This window comes from Panthera uncia, chromosome D2, assembly GCF_023721935.1.
Source record: "Panthera uncia isolate 11264 chromosome D2, Puncia_PCG_1.0, whole genome shotgun sequence".
Classification (NCBI taxonomy): domain Eukaryota; kingdom Metazoa; phylum Chordata; class Mammalia; order Carnivora; family Felidae; genus Panthera; species Panthera uncia.
Window position 1 is genome coordinate 79786077 of NC_064818.1, and position 23865 is coordinate 79809941.

Below are 23865 nucleotides of genomic sequence, written 5' to 3' on the forward strand. Positions count from 1 at the left end.
TTGCTTAATTGACCATATAAGCATGGGTGTATTTTGGGGCTACCTATTCTGTTCTACTGATCTATTTGTCTGTTTTGTGCCAAAACCATACTGTTTTGATTTTACAGTTTTGCAGTATAGTTTGAAATCTGGGTGCTTTGTACTTCTTTCCATATGTTTTCTTTCTTCTTCTTTTTTTTTTTGTTTTTTTTTTTTTTTTTTTGAGAGTGGGCTTTGTACTTTTTGTGTCTTTAACACTTTCTAATAGCCTTTTTCCACTGTGATAGTTACCTTCACCTCATCATGCTGGAGTAAAATTGTGGTCTGCATTTAATGGTATGACTTTTTTAGGTGCTTCTCTAAGAGAAATAGGCACTGCTGAATGTTCAGATGAACAACGGTTTCAGAGATTTGTTGAGTATCACTACTTTTAAGAATTTCTTCTTAATGTTGAACATATTTTTGCCTGTTTAATTGTAACATAACTTTTTGGCTCAATATCAACATTGGTTATATAATAATTAAAAAAATCAGTTTAGTGGGACACCTGGGTGGCTCAGTCGGTTGGGCATCTGACTTCAGCTCGAGTCATGATCTCTTGGCTGGTGGATTCGAGCCCCACATCAGGCTCTGTGCTGACAGCTCGGAGCCCAGAGCCTGATTTGGATTCTGTGTCTCCCTTTCTCTCTGCCCCTCCCCTGCTAGTGCTCTGTCTCTCTCTGTCTCTCTCTCTCTGTCTCTCAAAAATAAACATTAAACAAAAAATCAGTTTGGTTTCTAAAGAATATTCAGTCCATGTGTAATTGATTCATAGTTAGGAAATAATTATTTAATTAAAATATCTATTAGTGGAAATATAGATAGTATATCAAGTGATAATTAAAATGATAATTAAAATGTTCTTCCTCTTGCAAACATTCAGCCATAAAAGGGAATAAAGTTCTGATACATGGGATAGTATGCATGAGCCTTAAAACATTCTGTTGAAGAAGCCAGATAGAAAAAGGACAGTATTGTTTGATTCTATTTATGTATTTATTTATTTATTTATTTTTAAATGTTATTTATTTTTGAGCGAGAAAGAGTGCGCGAGCGAGGGAGGGGCAGAGAGAGACAGAGACAGAGGATCAGAAGCGAGCTCTGTGCTGCGAGCGCAGAGCCTGATGTGGGGCTCGAACCCACAAACCGTGAGATCATGACTGGCGCTGAAGTCAGACGCCCAACCGACTGAGTCACCCAGGCGCCCCTGGTTGATTCCATGTATGAGGCAGGTGGCGTAGTCACGCTTCTGAGGGATGGAGAAGGACCACAGGTTCTCAGGGGCTCAGGGGAGGGGGAACGCGGACGTACCGCTTACCGGGTATGGAGTTTGTGTTTGGAGCGACAGAGAGGTTGTGGATGTTGCTGGTGGTGATGATTGTGCGGCACCGCGGACGCCGCCGTCGCCCTTGTATCGGAACTTACAAGTGGTCAAAACGGCAGATTTCACATCCTCCTTCTTGACCGTGTTAGTGTGGGTGTATTTCTGGGCTGTCTACAGTGTTCTGTCGATCTGTGTGTCTGTTTTTGTGCCACTGCCACACTGCGTTGATCACTAGAGATTTGTAGGACCACACTAAGAAAAATCGCTTACGGTTGCGTGGGGTTACGGGTTTCTTCTACTTGACGACTCTTTATATTTGTCTCTTGAAAGAAAAGGCTACTTTTGAGGCTGTCAGGGAGGATGATCCAGGCACGGACTGGATGCGTTTCAACATGAAAAACAAGCAGGAACAAGGCAGCAAAGTCCCTTCTACCTCTGCTGATATCTTCTTATCCCTTTTTCTTCACAGCTTTTTATAACTACGATGCCAGGGGAGCGGATGAACTTTCTCTACAAATAGGAGACACTGTGCACATCTTAGAAACATATGAAGGTGCGTATGCTTCTGGTGTCTTTTCTCCTACCGTTTTGGGCAACTAGCACACTTTTTCAGTGTTTCCAAAATATGTGTCAACACGAGTCTTTCTCATACGATCGCTTTTCTTGCATGATGGATGCCATTTCAGGTGAGGGTAGTCATGAGGCTATTTGTTATTTAAATGATACTTTATTACAATGAGCCCAAAACTAAAAATTCTGAATTTTAGACTCTAAAGTTTTCTGGGGAAATAGCTGTTTTCATTAAAAACAACAGAACCCTTTGTTTCCTTTTTTGCAAATGTATATAAATCTTGACTATGAATAACTGACCACTTGAAAAAATAATGGAAAGAAATATTTAAGATATTTTAGCGTTTAAGTGATTGTTTTGATGTATTTGATGTATCCGGTAAGACTTCTTCTGTTCTCATTTAGATTTGTTAGCAACATCCTCAAAGGAACCAAGATTGTTTTTTTTTCTTTGACCCTGTTTTCTTAGAGGTGACTGGAGTTTGTCACAGTTCTGTGGGACATGGTCCAGTGAAGCAATCATTACCCAATAGATTAGAAATCCCGTAAATGTACTTTTGTGACAGTGGTTCTTAAATGTCTTTGATTTTTCACACAGTTGTTTTTTTTTTTTTTTTTTTAAATGTTTATTTACTTTGAGGAGAGAGAGAGACAGAGTGCGAGCAGGGGAGGTGCAGAAAGAGAGAGGGAGACACAGAATCTGGAGCAGGCTCCAAGCTCTGAGCTGTCAGCACAGAGCCGGATGCGGGGCTCGAACTCACAGACAGCGAGATCATGACCTGAGCCGAGGTCGGAGGCTCAACCTACTGAGCCACCCAGGCACCCCACACACAGTTGGTTTTTGTCTTTAGTGTCATGCGTATCATTAGAAGCTCCCCCCCCCCCCCCCCCCCCCCCCCTGAGGTTACTGTCACACACAAGGGGAGCAACGATGGCCCGGATGTCTGAAACTCCTCAGATCTGGACGTTTTTGTAAAATTGTGTTTTAGCATTGGTGGCTTTATTTCCTGCTTGAAGGGGCGACTCCCATAGAGCAGATGAATGAAAAGAACTGATTAAAATCGATCATTTCAATAGAAAAAATTGCTTTTGGATTGGGTTTAGCTAAACCCTTCCAGTAGGAGGTGGGGGTAAGAGAGGAGATTGAAGTCACCCGGTTGTAATCGGTGAACTGGGCTTCACACTCCGTTCAGGAAATCACTTTGCACAAGAGCGAAGCAGACGTGAGCCTCTGTGCGCCAGGCAGGCTGTGGCTTGCTGCAGTGTTCCTCCCAGGCCACTAGGAATACCCCCGAGGCCATGTCCCTGGTTTGCCCTTGTGACTCACGTGGACTTAGAATTCTAGTCCCTTTGCGTCTTTAAGCCTAAAATCGTCCTGGTAGGGGAAAGAAAAAATCAGCTTTAGTGTCGTCTGCCTGGAAGCAGATGTAACTGTGAAAACAGACTGTGTCCTTAAGTGAATGAGTAGTTGTGATGGGTGCCTTCTGCTTGTTTTCAGTTTTTATAGCTGACAGTCGGATTGCCGTATCTGCTCTCGGTATCTATTGCCAGTGTTGGAGAGGAAGCAGAGAGAAATTAAGTAGACGTTAGGGATCAAACCTCTCATCTCAGACACTTTCCTCATCTGAAGGCAGAAGTGCTCTTACATCTTTTTTATGTTTGACCCCGCTCAGTTGAAGTTGAAATCCTGGTTAATAAACTCTGGGCGATGACGTCATTCCTAAAGAGATAGCAATTTCCGGTCAGTCTGGGCACGCACAGACTGCTACCTCTTGTTCTTTGCTTCATAAGAGGAATGGACTCTTCCAACAGTGGGATCCTATGACGAGCCAGCGATCCTTGCTGTACATTTGACTTAAAAAAAAAAAAAATTGGCTAGCAGGCATCGTGGTAAAGGATTCTTCAGTGAGCATTCAGTTTCTGGGCTAGTCAGTCTTCCAGATTCTGATTAAAATGCTCCAATCTTTGTAAAGACCCTTTCACACAAAACAAGTTCCTTTTCCGTGACAACTGTCGTTTTGGTTTCAATCAGAATCTGATCAGAGAAATGCTTCTGGGGAAGTACTTTTGGCTTTGGGAAACTTGGTGTCTTTGTTCATCAAATAAAAATGGAATAATTGTTTTTCTGTTCTTCCCATTTGTTCTATGTAAGTTTCACGGATCGTATTTGAGTTCGGCATTTTTTTTTTTCTTTCCTCCTCTCCCCTCCTACATTTCCTCTAAGAAAATGTATTTCTGTTTGTCAAATTTAATTTTCTTTTTCTGTGTGATCCTTTTCAGGATATGACGTGGATTTCTGCAGAGAATATACATTCTAGATGATCACTCTTTATAGTAAGGTTCAAAGAACAAATTTACTTTAAGTTGCTGTTAATTTCTCTCTCTCGGGCTCATGAGGGCCTGGAGCTTAGAGCAAAGAAAAAGCAGTTTACAGGTCACTGTGCAGGTGGAAGGAACTTGGAGGGTTCATTGAAGGCATGCCCCTGCCTTTAAGCAGTGCCCAGGCTCAACCAGACTGGAGAGGTGAGCCACGGTCCCGTGTTTATTAATTGATTCTCCGGTGAACGGTCCTGCCACCTGCTAATTTCCATGTGGCTCTTGGGGGCTGGATGCTGTACTCCAGGGAGGTTGCAGGCTGTGTACAAAGATTAGGAGATTATTCTTTTGTTTAAACCACTATCCTGGAACTGAATATATTCAAATTTTTACAGGGGTAATAATATATTTTCTCCCCAAATACACATGAGTTCCTTTTTGGGCCATCAGCATGTGTCCGTCCAAGGCCTTGTGAGACAGTGGGAGTTTCCTGGGGCCTTTATAGCAAAGTACCACATACTGGGTGGCTTAAACAGACAGCAGAGGTGTGTTCTCTCCCAGGGCTGGAGGCTGGTAGTCCGAGATCAGGATGTGGGCTGTGCTGGTTCCTTCTGAGGGCTGTGAGGGAGAAGCTATTCCGTGCATCTCCCCGGCTTCTGTGGTTTGCCGATAGTCTTTGGTGTTCTTAGACCGTAGACGCAACACTCTGGTTTCTGCTTCGTCTTCACACGGCAGCGTCTTGTGTGTGTCTCTGTCTGCTTCTCCTTTTGATAAGGACGCCAGGGCCCGGTATAATGAAATCATTTTAACTCGATCATTTGCAAAGACCTTATTTCCAGATAAGGTCACATTTATGGATAGAGTTAGGACTTCAGCATCTATTTTGAGGGACACAGTTTAACCCGTGGCAGACTGGAGAAGGCAGTCACGTTGCTAAGGCTCTCGTCTCATAGAAGACCACTGAGCCGTCCAGCCCAGCCTCCACTCAGCAGACATCCTTTGCAAGTTGTCCCAGGCGACCGGCCGCCTGGCTCTGGCCCAGTGGCCGAGCGCCGTAGCTGTGGTTACCATCTTCCGGGGGATGATTATTTTGTGCGCTGAGATTTCGGCCGCAGGGCTGACTGTGCCCCCATGCAGCGGGACGCCGGTTGGTGCTTTCTCCAGAATGCCCGTTGTGCATGTGGATGCTGACCATGCAGATGCGATTTGGTCACATCTGGGTTTTGACTCTCTTGTGCAGCACTCGGGGCAGGTCACCATACACCTGACATAAGTGAATGTCCTGTCCATCTTCGGGCAGCTACTTAAACACTGGGCCGATCCCAGAACCTTGGTGACGGTGGTTCTCACCTGCCCACCCTTGAAGAAACTCCAGCTTCTTCCGCATGCATGTTCTGTCCTTGATGCTGATGGCTTCTCAGGGCACAGTGAAGGCACCTTTCCCCATGCTGCTCTGCCTAGCACCCCTTCTCCCTCCTCCATCTGACTGGCCATGGGGCGTCCTTGAAGACTCAACCCGAGCACGTCCTGCCTGGGCAAAAGCTCCCTCCTGTCTGCCTCCCACCTCCTTTGCTCTGGCTGGTACCGTCCCGTCTCGGCACCACCCCTGGACTTGAGTGAATGTGTTCCTCCTGTTGTTCTGCTGGGAACACTGTGTGGTGCTTGCTGGCTCGGCTGCCATTTTCCTGTGCTGGACTGTGTGCTCCCTGAGATTAGGGGCTGAGTCTTGCCCATATTTGCCTGTCTCTTAGGTGAGTGTCTCTTGTTTGAAGCAGGTTGGTTGACTCCACGGAGAGGAGACCACTCGTGAGCTCTGCCTGGGAGAAGTTTATCAGCCCGTTACTACTACTGGCCCTGGACCTCCTGCTCCTGATTCTCTTATATCTCCTCCCTTCCTTGAAAAAAGACTTTGCAGGGATATCTTCTCTCCTTCAAGCTACAGTCTCTGTCCTGCAACACGGTGTGGCCCCTGCTTCCCTTAGGAGGTCTTCCGATTTGTGAGCTCACGCACGTCAGAAATTCGGTCTCCTCTCTTTCTGTATTTTGCTCTGTCTAGTGTGGTCTCTGGCACATACATAGTGTGTGGGCTCAGTTGGTTGAAGGAATAATGTATGCAAATAATCTGGGGAGGAAGATGATAGGTTTTCATTTTGCTTAGGAAGGCAGTTAAGAAACTGTTACCAGCTATTGTTTCAACGTTAAAAAAAGACAAGACTCCCTACATTTTATCCCCACGGCTCACCTCTTTCTTCCCCTCTTCCCGTGGAAAACCCTTTCACCATGTTTGAAGTGGATGTTCCTGTTCTTGTCCTGTTTGGCATGCATGTACTTTTCATGTATATAAATGTGAGCATAGCTCTCATTCTGTTCTTTACTTTTTTACCCAGCGCTACATTTTAAGACGCACACCTGTTTATTTTTAGCGTTCTGTTTAGTTCACAGCTCCCACTGCTGTGTGTGCGCTCCCCGTGTTTTACCGACAGCCTTCCCAGCTCTGGGCACTCAGATCCCCTCCACTGACACCACCCCACATCACGCTGCATGGGTATCCTGCATCTGTCCCGCGGGTGTGCATGGGCGGGTGTGCGCGTGTCTTTCCCAGGGACGCCTTCCCAGGTGGTGGTTGTCGGTTGCAGGCCGTGGGGACAGATGCTTTGGAGAAGTAGAGAAGGTTGCTCCCCTTCGGTTCCTGTAGGCTGTACTCTTCCCCACGGTGCCCAGGGCTGCCCATATCGTGCAGCATAACAATTTTTACCTCTAAAGTTTGGGCAGTAAAATTGTGTCTGATTATTATGAAGTTTGAGCCTCTCTTCTCTCAGGGGTAAGTCCTTGGACTTCTTCTATACACTGTGGTTAAGCGCTGCTCTGTTCTGCTTAGTTTCTGTGTTTTTCCTGTCATTTTATAGTATTTTCCTTATATGTTCTGGGGCATTTACCCCTTATCAGTTTCAGAAAAAGAAAGGGCGTGTTAATAATGAAAATATGAAGGCTACAGTGAAAGGGTGGAGGCCCGTCCTTAAAGTTGAACCAATAGAGCCTTTCTTCGGTTCTAGACGCAGGCTGCTGACTGCATCGACCGCCCCTCTTTTTCCATTTCACTGTGTGTGAACGCTGCCCTCGACGGGCACAGGTTCTGGACCGCCACGCACTGACCAGTGAGGTAGACAGTACGGCTTTCTGGAGACAGTCCCGCACATGTGCGGCGGAAATCTGGACACTTTGAGTCTGCTGTGTCCCCAGTCCATCTGGTGAGTCCCTTTGTCAAGAAAGCAAAGCGGTCACCACTAGGTCTTAGCAAATCCTTTGCATGGATCCTGGGAATGTCCATCTCTGGTTGTGAGTGCTTAGAAAGCATCTGTTGTTAATCGTTAATCCCTTGAGGACTTTGCTCATTTCCACCCCATCACTTTCTGGTCTGTGATCTTCTTCCTTGCCTCTGGTTGGTAATATGCTTGTTGTTTGGTAAGAGGGTGCCATCATTGTGGCAATATTCTGAGCTCGCTCAGACATTGCTAGTTTCTGAGCTTTGATTTCTGATACTGTGTAAGAGCCCATTATTTGGTTATTGTCTGGAAAATTACGGGATAACTCTCTGTGGGCTCCTGTGATTCTCTGACCGGGTCCTTTTGCCCCAGTGGGGCAGAGTTGGAATTTGAGTTTGGATTTACTTTCCCTGAGCAACATGGCCAGAGTGACTTCAGAGCCTTTGGGGTAAGCATATACCCGCGGACGTCGTGCGAAGTGAGGCTGTTGGGAGGCTGGAGACTGGCTGTGGACACCGAGGCATCCGCAGGGACCATTTCCACCCTCAGCTTGAGCAGAGGTGCCAAGGGTGTGGTCAGGGCTGTGCTGCCGTCGAAAGGGCTCTTCTGTTTGTACCCTGTGCTGACAGTCCTAGTGTGCCCGTCTTTGGCTTCCGTGGGAACTGGAGTCAAGGCCAAACCCCAGGGGCTGGGTGGGCCCTTGTTCCCGGGCCTGGTGCTTCCGGTTGGGGGCTGAGTCTTTGCCCCAGACGTACATTGTGAGATCACGGCTGCTTCAGGGCACAGTGTCTCCGGATGGAGGAAGTTAACGCTCAATAGGTTCTCTGTTATGGGCAGTTCTTGATCTGAGGATGCTGGTTTGTGCACTTGGCTGTGACCCTTGTCCAAATCAGGGAGAGGAAGCAATGGGGAGGTGTATACCCAAGGAGCCTGCTCAGGGATGAGTGGTCAAAGGGACGATTTTTCCTCATGGGACTGTGCTGCTTAACCCCAAAGTGATAGCCTCGAGGTCTCGAGTGGCAGATGAAGATGAAAAGAGCTGGCGGTGTGTTCGGGAAGGTCACCAGCCTGGCGACTTTGAGACGCGCCCTCGGGAGCCTTCCAGTATATTTCCACGGTGTTGGGATTATTGGATTCTTGTGGCAAACTGATTTCCCTGCTTCTGCAAAGTAACGAATCCCGTATGACGGGAGGGTATCGTCAGGGTCCTAGGATGTCTCCTTGTTCTAACTATTTCAACTTTTGTTTGTTTAGGGTGGTACAGAGGTTACACCTTGAGAAAAAAGTCTAAGAAGGTAAGTCGTCTTTCTGAAACCCAGTACATGTCCCTTCATACATCACCCGGTGAGAGGAAATCAATCCTACCCCTTTTGTGTCCACAAGTTTTCCTTCTATATCTTTCTCTGAGCTGAAAAAATGTGTGGGCTGAAACGCGGGCTACCCTGAATTGTTTGCCTTTCGAACAACACGCACTTATAGAAACGCTGGCTTCATTTCCGTGACGGAATCGCTGGGCTGAGGTGCAGTGCTGACCTCCTGTCACGAAGGGCGGAATCCTCTCTTCCGGGTGGAATGTTGCACCCTGTTGAAGCACAGGAAGGTGTACTAGAATGATCTGGGTGTAATGACTTCAGAAAGAAAAAAGCACTGCTTATAATCGTCAGTCTTACGTTATCCGTGATGACAACAGACTTGCAAAGCTCACGCATGCTTGCTTGCCTCTTGCATGTGACTCTTCTTAAACTGCATCAGGCGCTCGCCAGAGAGAGCTTCTGTGTCCCAGGGCAGTCTGCTCGCGTGGCAGTGTGAGCTTCTGAAGCGAAGACGGGCCATCACACCCCGATCCTGGTGGTGGACGCCCCCGCACGCAGTTCTCTTGTGGCTTTTCCATTCTTAGCTTCACAAAACCTAATTACGGCCCTTCTGTTTTATTCCGAGTTTGAAATCCTGTCCATTCTAAGCTATGATTAGGCCCTGCCCACGTTAACGTACACACTTTAACATCTACTTACGCTTGGCAGATGGCTCATTTCACTTCTGTTTCTTAACTTTGCCTCTCATTATCTCCTAACTGGGCTGGGCTCCTCCAGCGGTCCTGAGCCCGTAACTAAGGCTTTCCAAGTCCAGCGGCTCGAGCAGGGAGATTCCTGCTCTGCTTCCCCTAGAGACCCTGCAGACAGGCCATGCTGGACAGTGGGGAGCTGTTCGTCCTTAGTAGCAGTGACTCGGGAAGGGCCCGGGTTGAGGACAGCAGGGCTGGCCTCCTCTGGCGTAGATAGTACTGTTGGTGAGGCCAGTCTGCAGACAGGAGCGGGGACCTCCTACCCCGTCCTGCCAGACTCAGACGGGGCTGCGTGTCTCACACACCCAGTGACCTGGTGCCTTGACGTTTGAACATGGCGGGTTCGAAGCGGGTGGATGGTGGGATAGATTTCCCAGGGAAACTTGATCGCCCTCCTACAATCCAGAGAATATTCCTACAGATGAAACTCTAGTTTCATGGGAGAAAGCCACAGCCGAGGACTTTGTTATACAGAGTTGGGGTTCTTGGGATCATGGGCCACCGTCTCCCTCCACAGCCACACAACAGGGGTGAAGCTCCCTCTGCCATGTGCTGGGCAGGCCCCAGGCAAGCTGTTCCCTTTCCCTTGATGCTTATTTGGTGTTTGGTACCACCTTCGCCAGTGCTTCCCATCCCCCAGTGCCTTCCTGAACTGCTGTCCTTCCTGCCCTTCTTTGGGGTGCCCCGACCTTTACAGCTCATTGCTACAGGAGAGCTGGGCAGGGCTGTATTTAGTTTTCCATCTAAAATCCTCACTGGAAGATGAGGCAGTTGCAAGATAATAGGATTTCGTGGGTCCCTCCCAGCAGTGCAGAGAAGGGACTTGGCCCCTAGCAATCCTGACTCCTAAGTGTTCTGGAAGCATCCTTTGTATAGTTGTTTACACAGGTGTAGATCGTTCGGGCTGGATTAGAACGACCCCTGCTGCGCAGTTTGCTCATTTCAAGCCTCTGCGTGAGTCCCCTCTGTACCTTCTACTGCTCCTTCCGGGGCTCCGTGGTGCCTGAGACCAGGTTTACGGAGACTGAGGGCTATCATTGCCTGTGGACACGGGCGAGGCTGCCTTGTTATTTTTCTCCCTCCATCCGACAGCACATGCTGGCATCATGTGTGCTCTTGGAGGCATCCTGGGATTTGGGGGTGTCCTGAATGGCTGGGGCCTGGGGGAGGGGTCCTCTAGTCCTCTTCGTCGCTCGGCCACTGTCTTTCTGCCCGACTGCTCCCCTCTCTGTGATAATTCTTCTTTTTGTGCAATTCGGTGCCTTTCCTAATAGGCAGGAGGAACGCGAATCAATGGTACCCATGCCCCTCCCAAACACGATTAGTAGTTGTGGTTTCTGGTTCTCCCGTGTAAATCCTTGCAGGCCAGATGCCAGGGAAACACGATCCTGCTCACACGGCAGGTGCCTGGAAACCGCCAGTGCCGCTGAGTGGATTGCTGCTGCGCCCGCTAGATCTAGTGCAGGAACCCTGACTAGCTGTGCTGTGCTTCCCCGCGCCCCAGCGCCTCCAGCCCCATTGCTCCCTTTCGGGTGCTCACTTCTGCCTCACACCAGTGAGGGAGCTGTTTCGCTTGCTCAGACGCGCGGCCGACGTCTTGGTAAAGCTCCTGGCATTTCACCGACTGCGCTTAACAGTGAACTTCGCGAACAACTTCCCCTCACGCACCGTCCTGCTAGGCGCGTGCCGTGCTTTGCGGATGTGGGGCACGGTGTTAACAGAAACCGTGTCTAGCGGTCGTGTGGATCGGGCGAAATTCGTCCACTGTCTGTATTTTCTCTGTTTGAAGGTTGATGGGAAATCCGTGGGTCAGGTAAGCAGGCCTGCATGCATACGTGATGACTGATGGTGGAAAGCAACTTTTGACGGCAGCGTTAGCTTTTTGAAGGAAGGAACTGTCAGAGACCGTCATCGGAGATTGTTTTTAGGCATCGCTTGGCTCTGGATCTGCCCGCGTCGAGGGCAGCGGTGGACGCGAGGAGCGACCTATAGAGAAGACACAGGAAAGGCCTGTGGAATTTTTTCCCCGCAGACAGTTCGCTTCTGTTTTCTTCTGAGACACCTGCAGCCTCAGTGAAACACAGGCAGACTGAGTTTATGCCTCCTGTTTGCCTCACTGTGTTGTATGTGAGATTTACCATGAGACTCACAGAATTCGCGTTATCCAGCCATGCCTGCCTCCACCCTTTCAGGATAGTTGTTTGATTTTCAGTTGGTATTCATGTTGATAATAAAAACTACTGTTTTTTTTTTTCCTCCCCCAAAGGGTATATTTCCTGCTTCGTATATTCATCTTAAAGAAGCCATAGTTGAAGGCAAAGGGTGAGTCTGGTCTTGATGTTCGAGCAAAGAAATGCTTGTACTTGGCTTTGCTGCTTATCCAAATGGCAGTGCCTGTAGGGGGGTGGGGGGTGAATGTGGGTGTGAGTGACCGTGATGGGATGAGAGTTTTGGAGAGAGGGAGGGAACTTGGGGTGGCTTTGGACCTTTGAAAAGTCTGAAGTCAGCACTGTACCTGCAGTCACGTTCCTTGAAGCTGATGTCGATTTGGGATAGCATGGGCCCAGTGCTCTGTGCTCCTCTGAGAGTGACCCCATCAGGTGGAGGTTCCAGCCCCCCAGCTCTGAGTCCGTTTTTCTGGAAGACTTTGCAGGCTGTGATGCAAAGGGAGTTGAGGGTAAAGCAACAGTTGGTAAATTGGGACATGTGTGAATTTACATTTTGTCTAATTGTGATGTATGTTTCTTAGAGGTCATAAAACTGATGTATAAGATCATTAAAAGGACTTTTATAGAATGGGAACCCATTAGGCAGGAATGGCAAATGAATAGCCAGGTGTGAACTTGGAAGACGCAGCATTAAAATGTTTTCCTTTTTTGTCTCTGCTACATCTTCACCCTCCGTTAAATATGTAAATTATAAAATTACTAATCATATGATTACTGCATAATGACATCTCTTTGGCTGATTACAAAATTGCCTTTCCAAGCACTGTACTTTTAACATATGAAAAGGACTAATCGGGTTCTGTGGTTGCATGATGCATAATTAAAATGAAGAAAATAATTTAGAGGCATAAATGGTGACGACCTATAATACGGTATTTTTTTTTTTAATACAGATAAAATGTTTTGTGCACAAAGTTTTAAAAGGAAAGGGGTGGGGAAAGGAAAGTTTTGACTCTGGTGGAAATAATTAAATAAAGTATGCATTTAATGTATTTTATATCCATCTGTATCACAGTCAGTATAGGCATCAGACTGTGATTAATTTTTGTAAAAAAGCACTGCGAGGTATATACAAAAGAATGTATGGAAAATGTAATTAGGAACCATTATAGTAAAGCGAACAAGAGACTATTTTGACTCTCGGTGAGGAGAGCCACACCCACGCAGACAGACAGACACACACACTGGGTCCCGGGGTGTGATGCCCCAGGGTGAGCGAGTGAATGGTGCACCCGGGAAACAAACAGCAAAGAAATGGTTTTCCTGCCGAGGCTTTGGGGCTCCCTGTGTTCGCTCCCCGTGCTGCCCTGTGCTGCTCCCACCCAAGCCCGGCTGTCTGTGCCTTCCTCGTTGCAAAGGACTTCCTGCCTTCAGACTTGACCATTCTCCTTTCTTCCGGAGACCTGCGGACATCGACCTCCCCTCCCCGTGGTCCTTCCTCCTATCCAGCCCAGGCCACTCTGTCATCCCACCCCTGCTGCCTCCCTGCTTCCAAGTTCATCACCCTGTCTCTCTTGCCGGGTTTCTTCTTTCTGTACTCCCGCCTCCATTCCCTCTCAGACACCCCGCATCCCCACATCACTGCCACGTGCCTGCTGCCACCTGGTCTCTACCTTTACCCCATGACCGAGGCGGTTCCCACTTGTCCCTCGTCCCATGGTCATATGGCTGCCGGTGCCTCCTGATTTCCAAGCTTCTAGTGTCTTCTCAAGGCTGTTCTTCTGGCGCTTTCCTGCAGCACTGGGCACTGGTGGCTGTCCCCTTCACTGGATGAAGCTCCTCGTTTGTTCTGATGCTTTCATACCCCGTTTCTCATGCTGCCTAACCTACTTCCTTCCCTGCCCGCTGCTCCCAGGGTGCTCTCCTTGTCCTTCTCCTAGTCCTGTGTTGCCCCTCTGTTTGGGGTGGCCCGTGTCATTGTGCTTCCTCTCTGTGCGTGATGCCCGGATTGGGGCCTTCAGCCCTGACTCGTCCCTTGGTGTCATTTAGTGCCAACTAAGGAGCCACCCCCACTGACTGTCTGCTGTGTCTCGCTCATTCTTCCATGAGCCCTGCGTGATGTTCTTTCTGTAGGTCTTAATGACAACCCTGTGGGGCAGACATGGCTGACCCCTTGCGGGTAAAGAGGTGGTTACAAAGAGGTGGTTACAGAGCAGCCAGATCGAGTCCATTAAAGCCAGTCGGCACGTTAGTTCAGAGACAGATCAGGCCTACGAAGAGGGAGGAAGTGGGAAGGATCCAGAACTGAGACCAGGTCACAGTATGTAGAGCGAGGCCCTCTACGTGTGGTGAACGTGAGTTCTAGTTGAGCCCCAAGCTTCTGACAGCCAATGGAAGAGCCCAGTGGACCGAGCATGAAACTCAGGATCTGGGAGGTGGAAGCATCCAGGTTGCTGCCAAATGTGCTCACCCCGTGGGAGAAGAGAAACTGCCCCCCCCCCCCCCCGGGGGGCCTTCTCAGAAGGGCACTGCAGAGTGCGATGAACCACATTTTCATCAACATCTTTACCGGGAACCTTGGTGACAGACCCGGCCGGGCTGCTGTGAAAACCACATTCTGAAATAGACACTGATCGTGTCCCATCAAAGGGCAATTTCTGAAAGCAGTTTTGTGGATGATGGTCTCAGACACACCCCTGCCTCGGACATCTGGTCCCTGTTGCTCCAGGGGTGCACGTGGCTAGACCTCTCCGCAGACACTGGTTTTCTCTCAGGGACACCATTGTCTTTTCCTTCGGGAGCCCCACCATCAGTAGGTCATTGTAGCCCTGAACCCCAACTGCGAGCCAAAGTAAGCATCTTGCCCGCCCATCTCGGCCACAGCCAACTCAAGATATGTAGGTGGGATATATTTTGGAATCCCGGGATATTCCATGCTGGTTGCAGTCTTGTCCGTTCAGGACGTCTGGGGCGAGGTGGCCTCACTGCACGAGCCACACTTCCATCTCTTAACTCAGTCCCAAATATTCTGAGTCCTGTGTAGCACAGGGCCTGACACAGAGCATGCGACTGGAAAAACCATGGTTGATACCATTTAAACACACACACACACACACACACACACACACACACACAAATAGATAGCAAGTTAAGACTAAGTCAAGGGTTAACCTTTCGGGGTGCAGGGAAAAGGGAGAGGATACATCAGAGTTTGGGGATCAGATAGAGTACCTCTGGACACTGGGGAGCCGTGGCCTCATTCATATTTTGACAGGGATAAGTGCTTCATGTATTATCATATAGTGAGTTTTATGCATGATGGAAACGTAGAAATCATCTAAACCCAAACCTGCATTTTAATGCCACACAGATTGGCTATAATTTATGGCCGTCTATAAGATAGATGGGTACACATATTATGAATGTACTCTCAGACCTTGACGTTCTGAAGACCTTAAATGGGATATTATTTGCCTCCTTCATCTTACCTTGACATATGAGGTAGACGCCTTTACATGTAGGATAATGTAGGAACACACTCAAGTTCTGTACAAATATTACCTGTCAGTCTCAGAGATGTATGTATTCATATGTGTGGACACAGTCTTATTTGTATATTTTCTCTCCATTTGCTTAAATATTTAATTCTGTGGACCCGATTTGGAATTTACAAGGTATAGCTTGTAGACTTTAATGAAGCCATGAACTTGGCTGTCCTCTTCTCCTTTCCCTTAGGCAACATGAAACGGTCATCCCAGGCGACCTCCCGCTCATACAGGAAGTCACCACGACACTCCGAGAGTGGTCCACCATCTGGAGGCAGCTCTACGTGGTGAGAAAATAGGATGTTGAATCTAAGCTTCAAAATAGAGAAGGGTCTTGTGGGACCTTGCTGTACCAAGGGGATGATTTTCCTTTCCCTGGGAACCTCAAAAACAGAACCAAGGACTAAGTCCTACTCAGGGCAAAGAAAGCAACGTGGCCCATTATTCTGGCCACCCTGGGGGACCATTGTCCTCTTGGACCCGCTTTGTAAATGCCATGCTCCCTGTGACAAAGCGTTGGTAAAGGGAAGGGCCAAGGATTTCACCTTCATTGTGCTAAAAGGGGAGACGGGCTGCTTGAAGGCTTTGGAAGACAGGACTAGGCAGTCTGCATCGATGTACCCTCAACGTTGATATTTAGATCCTGAAAACTGAAATCTGCTTTTAAGCTTTAACGGGTGCTTCTTTACGGACGCAGTACAGAACAATTGCTGTTTATTTTTTCTGCCATTGCCTGTCTCTTATCATTTGAGTTAAACTATATAGTCTTCTAGACTTAAGTGTGCTTGTTCCAGAGGTGGGGAAGTCGTTTACATTCTGGCTCTGTGTGCAGCTGTCCAGTTCTCCCGATCACGGAAGAAGCCTTATTAACGCAGGGAGGCTGAGACTCTGACATCTTCCATTTCCTATTCCCTCAGGGCATTTCTTTGCACATAAATTCATATTTGCAGAAGATTACCTTTTGTTAAGCCTGTATTTCTATTCAGAGTGTTGATTTCTCGTATGCTAATGTTGTCAGCACAAAGCAAGGGCTCTGGAGGGAAGTCAGTGCATCGATTTCTTAGGAACACAGAAAACTTGCAAAAGTCCCACAGCTGCTCTCTGGGCAGGCTTGTTGTTTTTGATTATACAGTGGCTTCTTGTAAATGCACAGTAATAAGCAGTTGCAGTAATTGGTCATCAAATGTTCTCAGAAACCAAAAAGCGTAAAGTTAGCCATGAATGTTTTGTGTAAATCTGAGCAATTTTGTAGTCGGTGTTTCATGTTCAACTTAGCAATTTTTAAACAAAAATATGGCAGGAAAACAAACAGGGGCTGATGCTGACTGGTATGTTCGTGGGCTTGGGTCTAGTTCACGCCCGGGGTAGACATGCCTAGTGGGCACCTTAGCTTCCTTTTTATGAATGTGGGTTTGTCTCTGGTGGACTTGCATTGTTGGATTTATACAAAGCTAGTAGAAATTTCCTTACAGCGTTTTGGTACGAGTTGTGTTTTGCTGTGCCCTGTGGCTGTAGATAAGTTAGCAAAATATTACGAAGTTTAGATACTTGATAAGGCTTTAGAAAAATGAATTAGTAAGAGGAAACAAATCTAATTGTGGAATAAACCATTACTTTTGACCATTTAGTTATTAGTTAAGAAATTAACGTTAGGATGATGCTATAAAAGTAGCTTGTGGGGTGCAGAATAGTCTCTGAGGGCGTTCTTTGACAGGTTGGTGGGGAGGGTCTTAGAAATTCCTACAAAGGTCACATACTAGAACTCGGGGAACGGGAGGTTCAGATGTGGAGAGCAGAAGTTATTTAAAAAAGTGTGTAGTAGCCATGTTTTTTTTTATTTTTATTTTTTCAACGTTTTTTATTTATTTTGGGGACAGAGAGAGACAGAGCATGAACGGGGGAGGGGCAGAGAGAGAGGGAGACACAGAATCGGAAACAGGCTCCAGGCTCCGAGCCATCAGCCCAGAGCCTGACGCGGGGCTCGAACTCACGGACCGCGAGATCGTGACCTGGCTGAAGTCGGACGCTTAACCGACTGCGCCACCCAGGCGCCCCGTAGTAGCCATGTTTTAATGTTTATAGGGACCATGTTTAGAATTTCATCAAATTAAAGGTCTCCTAGATTTCATAGAAAGAACCACCCGCTTCCTTTTAGGGGCGGGGGCGTAATCCCTAACATCCTTGATGAATTGTACTCTTGGTCTCAATGCAAAATGCTTTTTTTTTTTTTTTGGTACCCTCAGCACCCTTCAAAGTATGTATAAAGTGATAAAAATGTGAATTTTTTTGTGTGTGTTTTCCGTTTGATGTAAATGCACTGACTGCTTGTAGATTCGGACTTCACTGCTTCTAGAAGCTGTGTGCGCTGAATAAGGCGCCGCGTGCCGGGGCCCAGGCTGATGCTGTTCCCTACAGCCTGGTTGACGACGGGCCCAGGTGTCCCGTTGCCTGGGGTGCCGAGAATAGCGCTCAGGGCGCCGTCTTCAAAATGTTGAAGACTCGATGGCAAGATCTTCAAGCTCACGCTGATCCTGAGGGAGGTTCAGGGGTTGCCCATCCCTGGGCCACGTGCTAGATGCACGAGGGCTGGTTTTGAGGCTCCCCATCCCGATCCCGCTGTGGTGAACCTCTTGACTGAGAGGCATATACTCTGGAAGTTTGGGTGGAATAGTGAGAATTGTGCATTATGGCTTCTCCTTTCGATCTTTAGTGCCTCAGAGGAACCAGACTCCATATGATGTGTTCCTGTTTCATGCTAAAAACATCTTTTAACTTGACATTAATTGGATCGCATCAGATAAAGCATAGACTACATGTGTGTTTGGAAAACACTCCACAGAGCTCTTTTATACCAAAAGCTTTATGTGTGGCTTTTCTCTCCTCCGTACAGCAAGACAACAGGGAGATGTTTCGAAGCGTGCGGCACATGATCTATGACCTTATCGAATGGCGATCGCAGATTCTTTCTGGAACTCTGCCGCAGGATGAGCTCAAAGAACTGAAGAAGAAGGTCACTGCCAAAATTGATTATGGCAACAGGTTTGTTTATTTCAAAGATGATTTCATGCTTAAATTATCCAATATAATACCATTACCGTAAGCCTTGAGGAGTCTAAGATCATGTTATCATAAAAAAATTTCTAACATCAAAATAAGGGCCTAGTTTTCATTTATTTTTTAGTTTTTTTAAATTTTTTTAAATGTTTTTATTTATTTTTGAGACAGAGAGAGACAGAACATGAGCAGGGGAGGAGCAGAGAGAGAGTGGGAGACACAGAATCCGAAGCAGGCTCCAGGCTCTGAGCTGTCAGCACAGAGCCGGACGTGGGGCTTGAACTCACAGACTGTGAGATCATGATCTGAGCTGAAGTCGGATGCCCAAGTGACTGAGCCACCTGGGCGTCCCCCTAGTTTTCATTTTTGAAAGGATAGGGTATTTTTGGGGTGCCTGGCTGGCTCAGTCGGTAGAGCATGTGACTCTGGATTTTGGGGTAGTGAGTTCGAGCCCCATGTTGGGTGGAATGATTACTTTAAAGATTTAAAAAAAAAAAAGGATAGGGTATTTTCTGTTGGGTTCTAAAAATCAGGAGTTTTCAGAGTCATTGTTGAAACCTATTCTTGTCTCCAAGAAGCAGGGGATTGGGTGGTCTCTCAGTTGCACTCTTCCATAGAGGACCTTGTCGTGAGTCCCGCCGAGAAGGAACTTTTATTTTCTGCTGACAGTACTTCACTTTGAGTCCAGACCTGGGGTCCCTGGCAATAACAAGCACCAGGTTTCTTTGTGGACCCCCCAGGTTCTGAGAGTTGGAAGGGACATCACAGGTCACCTTGAAACTTAGCACCAGTGCGGGGGGGACGGCAGGTTTGGCAAACAAAAGTACAGCCAGCGAAATCTGAATTTCAGATAAACAACAAATAGTTTGCTTTGTTGTAAGGATGGCTCTTGCAAAGGTTCCCGTCTACAGCAAGCCTCCACTCCGTTGTGCTTGAATGCTTTCAGCGGCCGTGCGCTCCCTCCCGCACAGCTCTGTGTTCTAGTGTTCGCTCGAGGTTCTGATGCTGAGGGGCAGTGAGCCGCTTCTTCCTGGGTCTGCCAAGTCTGTAACCGGAAGGAGGCCACGCCCTTTCCCACCAGGTAACTGGTTGTCCCTATAATGTCAGAGCTGCAAGAGGCCTCAAAAATGATCTGGTCACACGATTCTCAGATGCTGGTCCTTATCAGAATCACTTGGAGAGCTTTCAAAATACAGAATCGTGGGACCTACCCCTGAAGATTCTGATTTCTAATATCTGGCATGCTGGCCTGAAATTTCAGTTTTTAAAAATAGACTTGGACCACGCTGGACAGCAGATCAGGTAACTTCTGGGTTGGACCAAGCCCCTCGTTTTACACACTAGGATGGTAAGCTCAGAGAATGGGAGAGGATTGCCCCCAGTCGGTTAGCTGAAGGGTGCCCTGGGTATAAACTCAACCTTTCTGCCAAATCAGAATTACAGTATCATTTTGTTTTCTAGTATTTCATCCTTTCAAGTGTGAAAAGTTTCTAGCAACATTATTAGTTAAATGGAGGGTTTGGATTAAGGCTACAGGAGGGGCGCCTGGGTGGCCCAGTTGGTTAAGCATCCGATTTTGGCTCAGGTCATGATCTTGCTGTTTGAGGGTTTGAGCCCTGTATCACGCTCTGTGCTGACAGCTGGGAGCCTGGAGCCTGCTTCGGGTTCTGTGTCTCCCTCTCTCTCTGCCCCTCCCCTGCTCATACTCTGTCTCTATCTCTCTCAAAAATAAATAAACATTAAAGAAAAAAGGCTACAGGAGATGCCCCAGAAAGTTAGAATCTTCTGAGTATAGGATATTAGATATCATTTTAGGGAAACCCATTTCGTGAGCACCTGCTTAAAAAAAAATGAAACTTTTTGGAGCTTTGATTCTATTTTCTCTTGGAGTGTTGTATTTTGAGCTTATGTTCAGAACCACCTGCTTAGTTTGGCTGTGGTAAGCAACGAAAGTACATTATTTCGTGGAACAATCGAGTTACGAAAGGAAGTGTTTCCAAACATAATTTACTGCTTTGAGAGGAAATACAGTCCTTAATAAGACAGTTTTTTGCCCTCCTGCTATGCTCAGACACACCTTCGTAGCAGAAGCTCACTGTGGGTTCAGACCCCACCTGAGCACTGGCTGCTCAGAAAAACACACAAAAGAGTTGGCATGAAGAGAACCCTGACAAGCCACTTCCTGTGCCAGTTTCCATGTGGCATTCTGGAACAAGCACGGACTCTACCATGAGAGGGTTCTGGCTCAGAATCCAGGCTCAGGGTTCTTCTGGATGTTTCTCTGAGCTTAGGTTTCTTCCTTTGTGAAGCGGGTCTGGCCATCCGTCCTGGCAGGACTGAGGCGAGGAGCACACGGCTGGGTGTATGCAGCAGGCTGGTACGTGGCCTGGGCCTCTGCTCCTCAGGGAGCCTGGTTCCGTGTGGCCTGTGGGACCTCTGGCCACCGTCCTCTAAAGCCAGATGCTTTGTAACTCTGCAGGCACCAGCACTGGGCAGCCCATAAGAGAAAGGATTCTCTCCCCCCTCATTAGCATTGGCCCCACCCACTCCAGAACTGACCCCACCCACACCAGCACTGACTCCTCCCAAGGGGCGGGCTCAGGGTTTGGGAGAGAGGGGGCTTTGTTAGCGAAGCTTATTACAGAGACAACTGATGAGAGACTAAAAGGCTTTTTAAAAAAAAATGTCTTTCTGTTCCTTTTGAGGCACCCCACCATCCCTGCAACTACTAGGCTGTTTTCACGCAGAGCGAAAAGCCTCTGAGTATTTGTTTAAAAGCCTGTTTACTGTCATGTTGCCGACTGGCCCAGTGGGTCCTGCTTTGCCATCAGTGGATTTGCTTAGTAGATATTAAGAGGGGAGCACGAGGTCTTTGTGACTGCTTTCCAAATGGTGCAGTGGCCCAGCATCCTCTCAAAGTGAAACCTGATTGGCACACGTTATCAGACTCCTTTCCAGCTTTAAGGTGTGTGACCTTCAGGGAGAGAAGTCGGGCATGAGTTTGCCTCGTTGGAGTCTTTCTTCCCAAGTCACCTCTCCTCTTAAAATTGTAACTGTTACAGTCATTATCTAATTGAGATTTATCTTTCTGTCAGCACACTCTACTTTGCCGTATGGTTAAAGAAAAAAAATCCTGCTTCCATAGACCTGTTAATAGCAGGAAGAAAATCCCAAAGGCAAAAGTATAAGGCATCTGTGGTTAAGATTCTCATGTCTTATTAAAAAGAAAGCCAGAACACGTCGCCGTGGTGCAGCTCCTGGTTTCTTTCTTTATATAATGGTCTTTGTTTATTCTTTAAATAAAAATTGTGCTAAAAATCACCTAACAATTTCGTCAGATTTGGGGAAACAGAGAGAAGGTTGCCAAAAAACATTTCCAGACATGGATGGACAGCTTTATTAGACAGATGCTGCTCATGTTTTAAGTTGGCTACTACGTCTAGCCATCTGGCCAGAAAGTTGCTTAATGTTATTGTGGATAACGTCCACATGTTTGGTGTCGAAACACAGTAGAACATCTTTATCGAAGATCTTCTGATGAGCTAATTTCAGGATTAGAACTGACTGTAGGTAGAAGCAAAGCTGTGTGATAGAATTGACGAGAATAGAATGGTGGGTGTGCCTTTGCCCCCGCTCTTCCTTCCTACCTCTTCTCCCCAGCTTGGTGATGATGTCACCACCACCAATTTTAAATATATGGGTGCATGGGTTGTATGTCACTGCATACACACGCACACACACACACACACACAGGAGCATGTATGTATATACACTCTATACATAACTACACACCCTATATATACACTCTATTTATCTATGTATATTATACCCCCCATACATACCCCTCCCCCAACTATCTGTAGCATGTGTGTGCTTTAAACTGCCCATGCTGTTCATATAGTGATTGGTAACACACACTTCATTTGGGCTGTGCAGATCTGTAAAATTTTGCACTTGAAGAAAAAGTCACTACTGCAATGGAAGTAAACATTGAATAGTTTGTTTTAAAGATTTTACTTTTATTTATTTGTTTTTTTAAGTTTATTTATTTTGAGAGAAAGAGAGAGCAGGAGCAGGGGAGGAGCACAGAGAGAGAGAGGGAGAGAGAGAATCCCAAGCAGTCTCCATCCGGTCAATGCAGAGCCCAGCATGGGGCTCGATTTCACAAACCATAAGATCATGACCTGAGCCGGATTCGGACAGTTAACCAGCTAAGTCACCCAGGCACCCCTGATTTTAGTGTTTAAGGAATCTCTGTACCCAACATGGGGCTCAAACTCACAACCCCAAGATCAAGAGTCTCATGCTCTACTGACTGAGCCAGCCAGGTGCCCCTGAGTAATTTTTTTGAATTCCAAAGGAATGTGTTTTAAAGAAAGTGACCTTATAGAATTATGTCCCCTAGTATTATGGATGACCCTGACTTTCTGTGATGTTTTCAACTGCGCCTAGTTGTCGGGACTGAAGTTGTGTCAGAGAATTCAAAGCCCTTGGTCCGTGTCCATGAAGCTCTGAATTCTTGTTGTTCTAGAATTCTTGATCTGGACTTGGTGGTGAGAGATGAAGACGGGAACATTTTGGATCCAGAACTAACTAGCACGATTAGTCTCTTTAGAGCTCATGAAATCGCTTCTAAACAAGTGGAGGAAAGATTGCAAGAAGAAAAGGTAAGTTCGGCTGTCTGTAATGTGCCATTTACATTGAGAGTACCTTTTCTCAGTAACAGTTTTCAACATTAATAAAACACCAGTGAGGCCCAGAATTTGTACTAGAAAACTCAGAAGGCACGACAATATAGTATATTTCATACGATGATGAATGGAAAGGAACCCAGTGTCAAAACATACGACCAGGAAGGATTTCATCCCTTGGTGGGGGCGGGGGGAGGGTTGTAAGCACTGTGCTACGTCTTAGGAGGCAGGGTCTTAACGACATTGACTTTGTGTTTTCATCTCATGGGAAACAATACTGGATTCTGCATTTCCTCTCTGATAGGAGCCAGAGGAGTGACATATTCTAAGCTTGATCAGGGCAGGGAACATGTGTCTTACTGATCTTCTGCATTTTCTCTGGTCTCTAATGGTGTCTTCTCTATAGCAGATATTAAGAAGTCAGTTGACTGATTGAGTCAGCCGTTCATTCAGCAAGTATTTATTGAGCACCTACTGGGTACCACAAACTGAGGACGTACTGATGAATAAGACAGAAGGGTTCTCGGAGGATTTAGTGTAGTGGGGGAACCAGAAATTAAGCAGCTCTGCATGTGAACATCACCGTGATTCGTTGTTTAGACACTGCAGTATTTGAAGACCATGTTCAGTACAAACTGTTAAGGGGTTGTGACCTTTGCACTGGGTGCATGCATGTGTTGAGTGGGACAAGGAAGTGACTGCAGAGTGGCTTTGCTGTGTTAGGCTAACCGGTTGCATGTAGTTTTCTGTTCTGTCATCAATAAAGAAAGTGCAACGTTGGTTAGTGGTGAGTATTGCTAATGTCAACTTTCTTTCTTTCTTTCTTTCTTTCTTTCTTTCTTTCTTTCTTTCTT

At 47.0% G+C, this 23865-nt stretch overlaps 1 protein-coding gene across 1 annotated transcript in view; it reads left to right on the forward strand.

The window, feature by feature from the left end:
• Window positions 1–1738: 1738 nt before the first annotated feature.
• The window catches only part of DOCK1 (dedicator of cytokinesis 1), a gene marked incomplete at its 5' end in the record, with an annotated part of 461308 nt that continues 439181 nt past the window's right edge, over window positions 1739–23865 (forward strand). Inside the window, 6 exons of the mRNA XM_049646029.1 lie at window positions 1739–1895; window positions 8746–8786; window positions 11820–11875; window positions 15457–15553; window positions 18157–18305; window positions 22852–22987. Coding sequence (XP_049501986.1) covers window positions 1739–1895; window positions 8746–8786; window positions 11820–11875; window positions 15457–15553; window positions 18157–18305; window positions 22852–22987 — 636 coding nt within the window. The remainder of the gene's footprint in view (window positions 1896–8745; window positions 8787–11819; window positions 11876–15456; window positions 15554–18156; window positions 18306–22851; window positions 22988–23865) is intronic.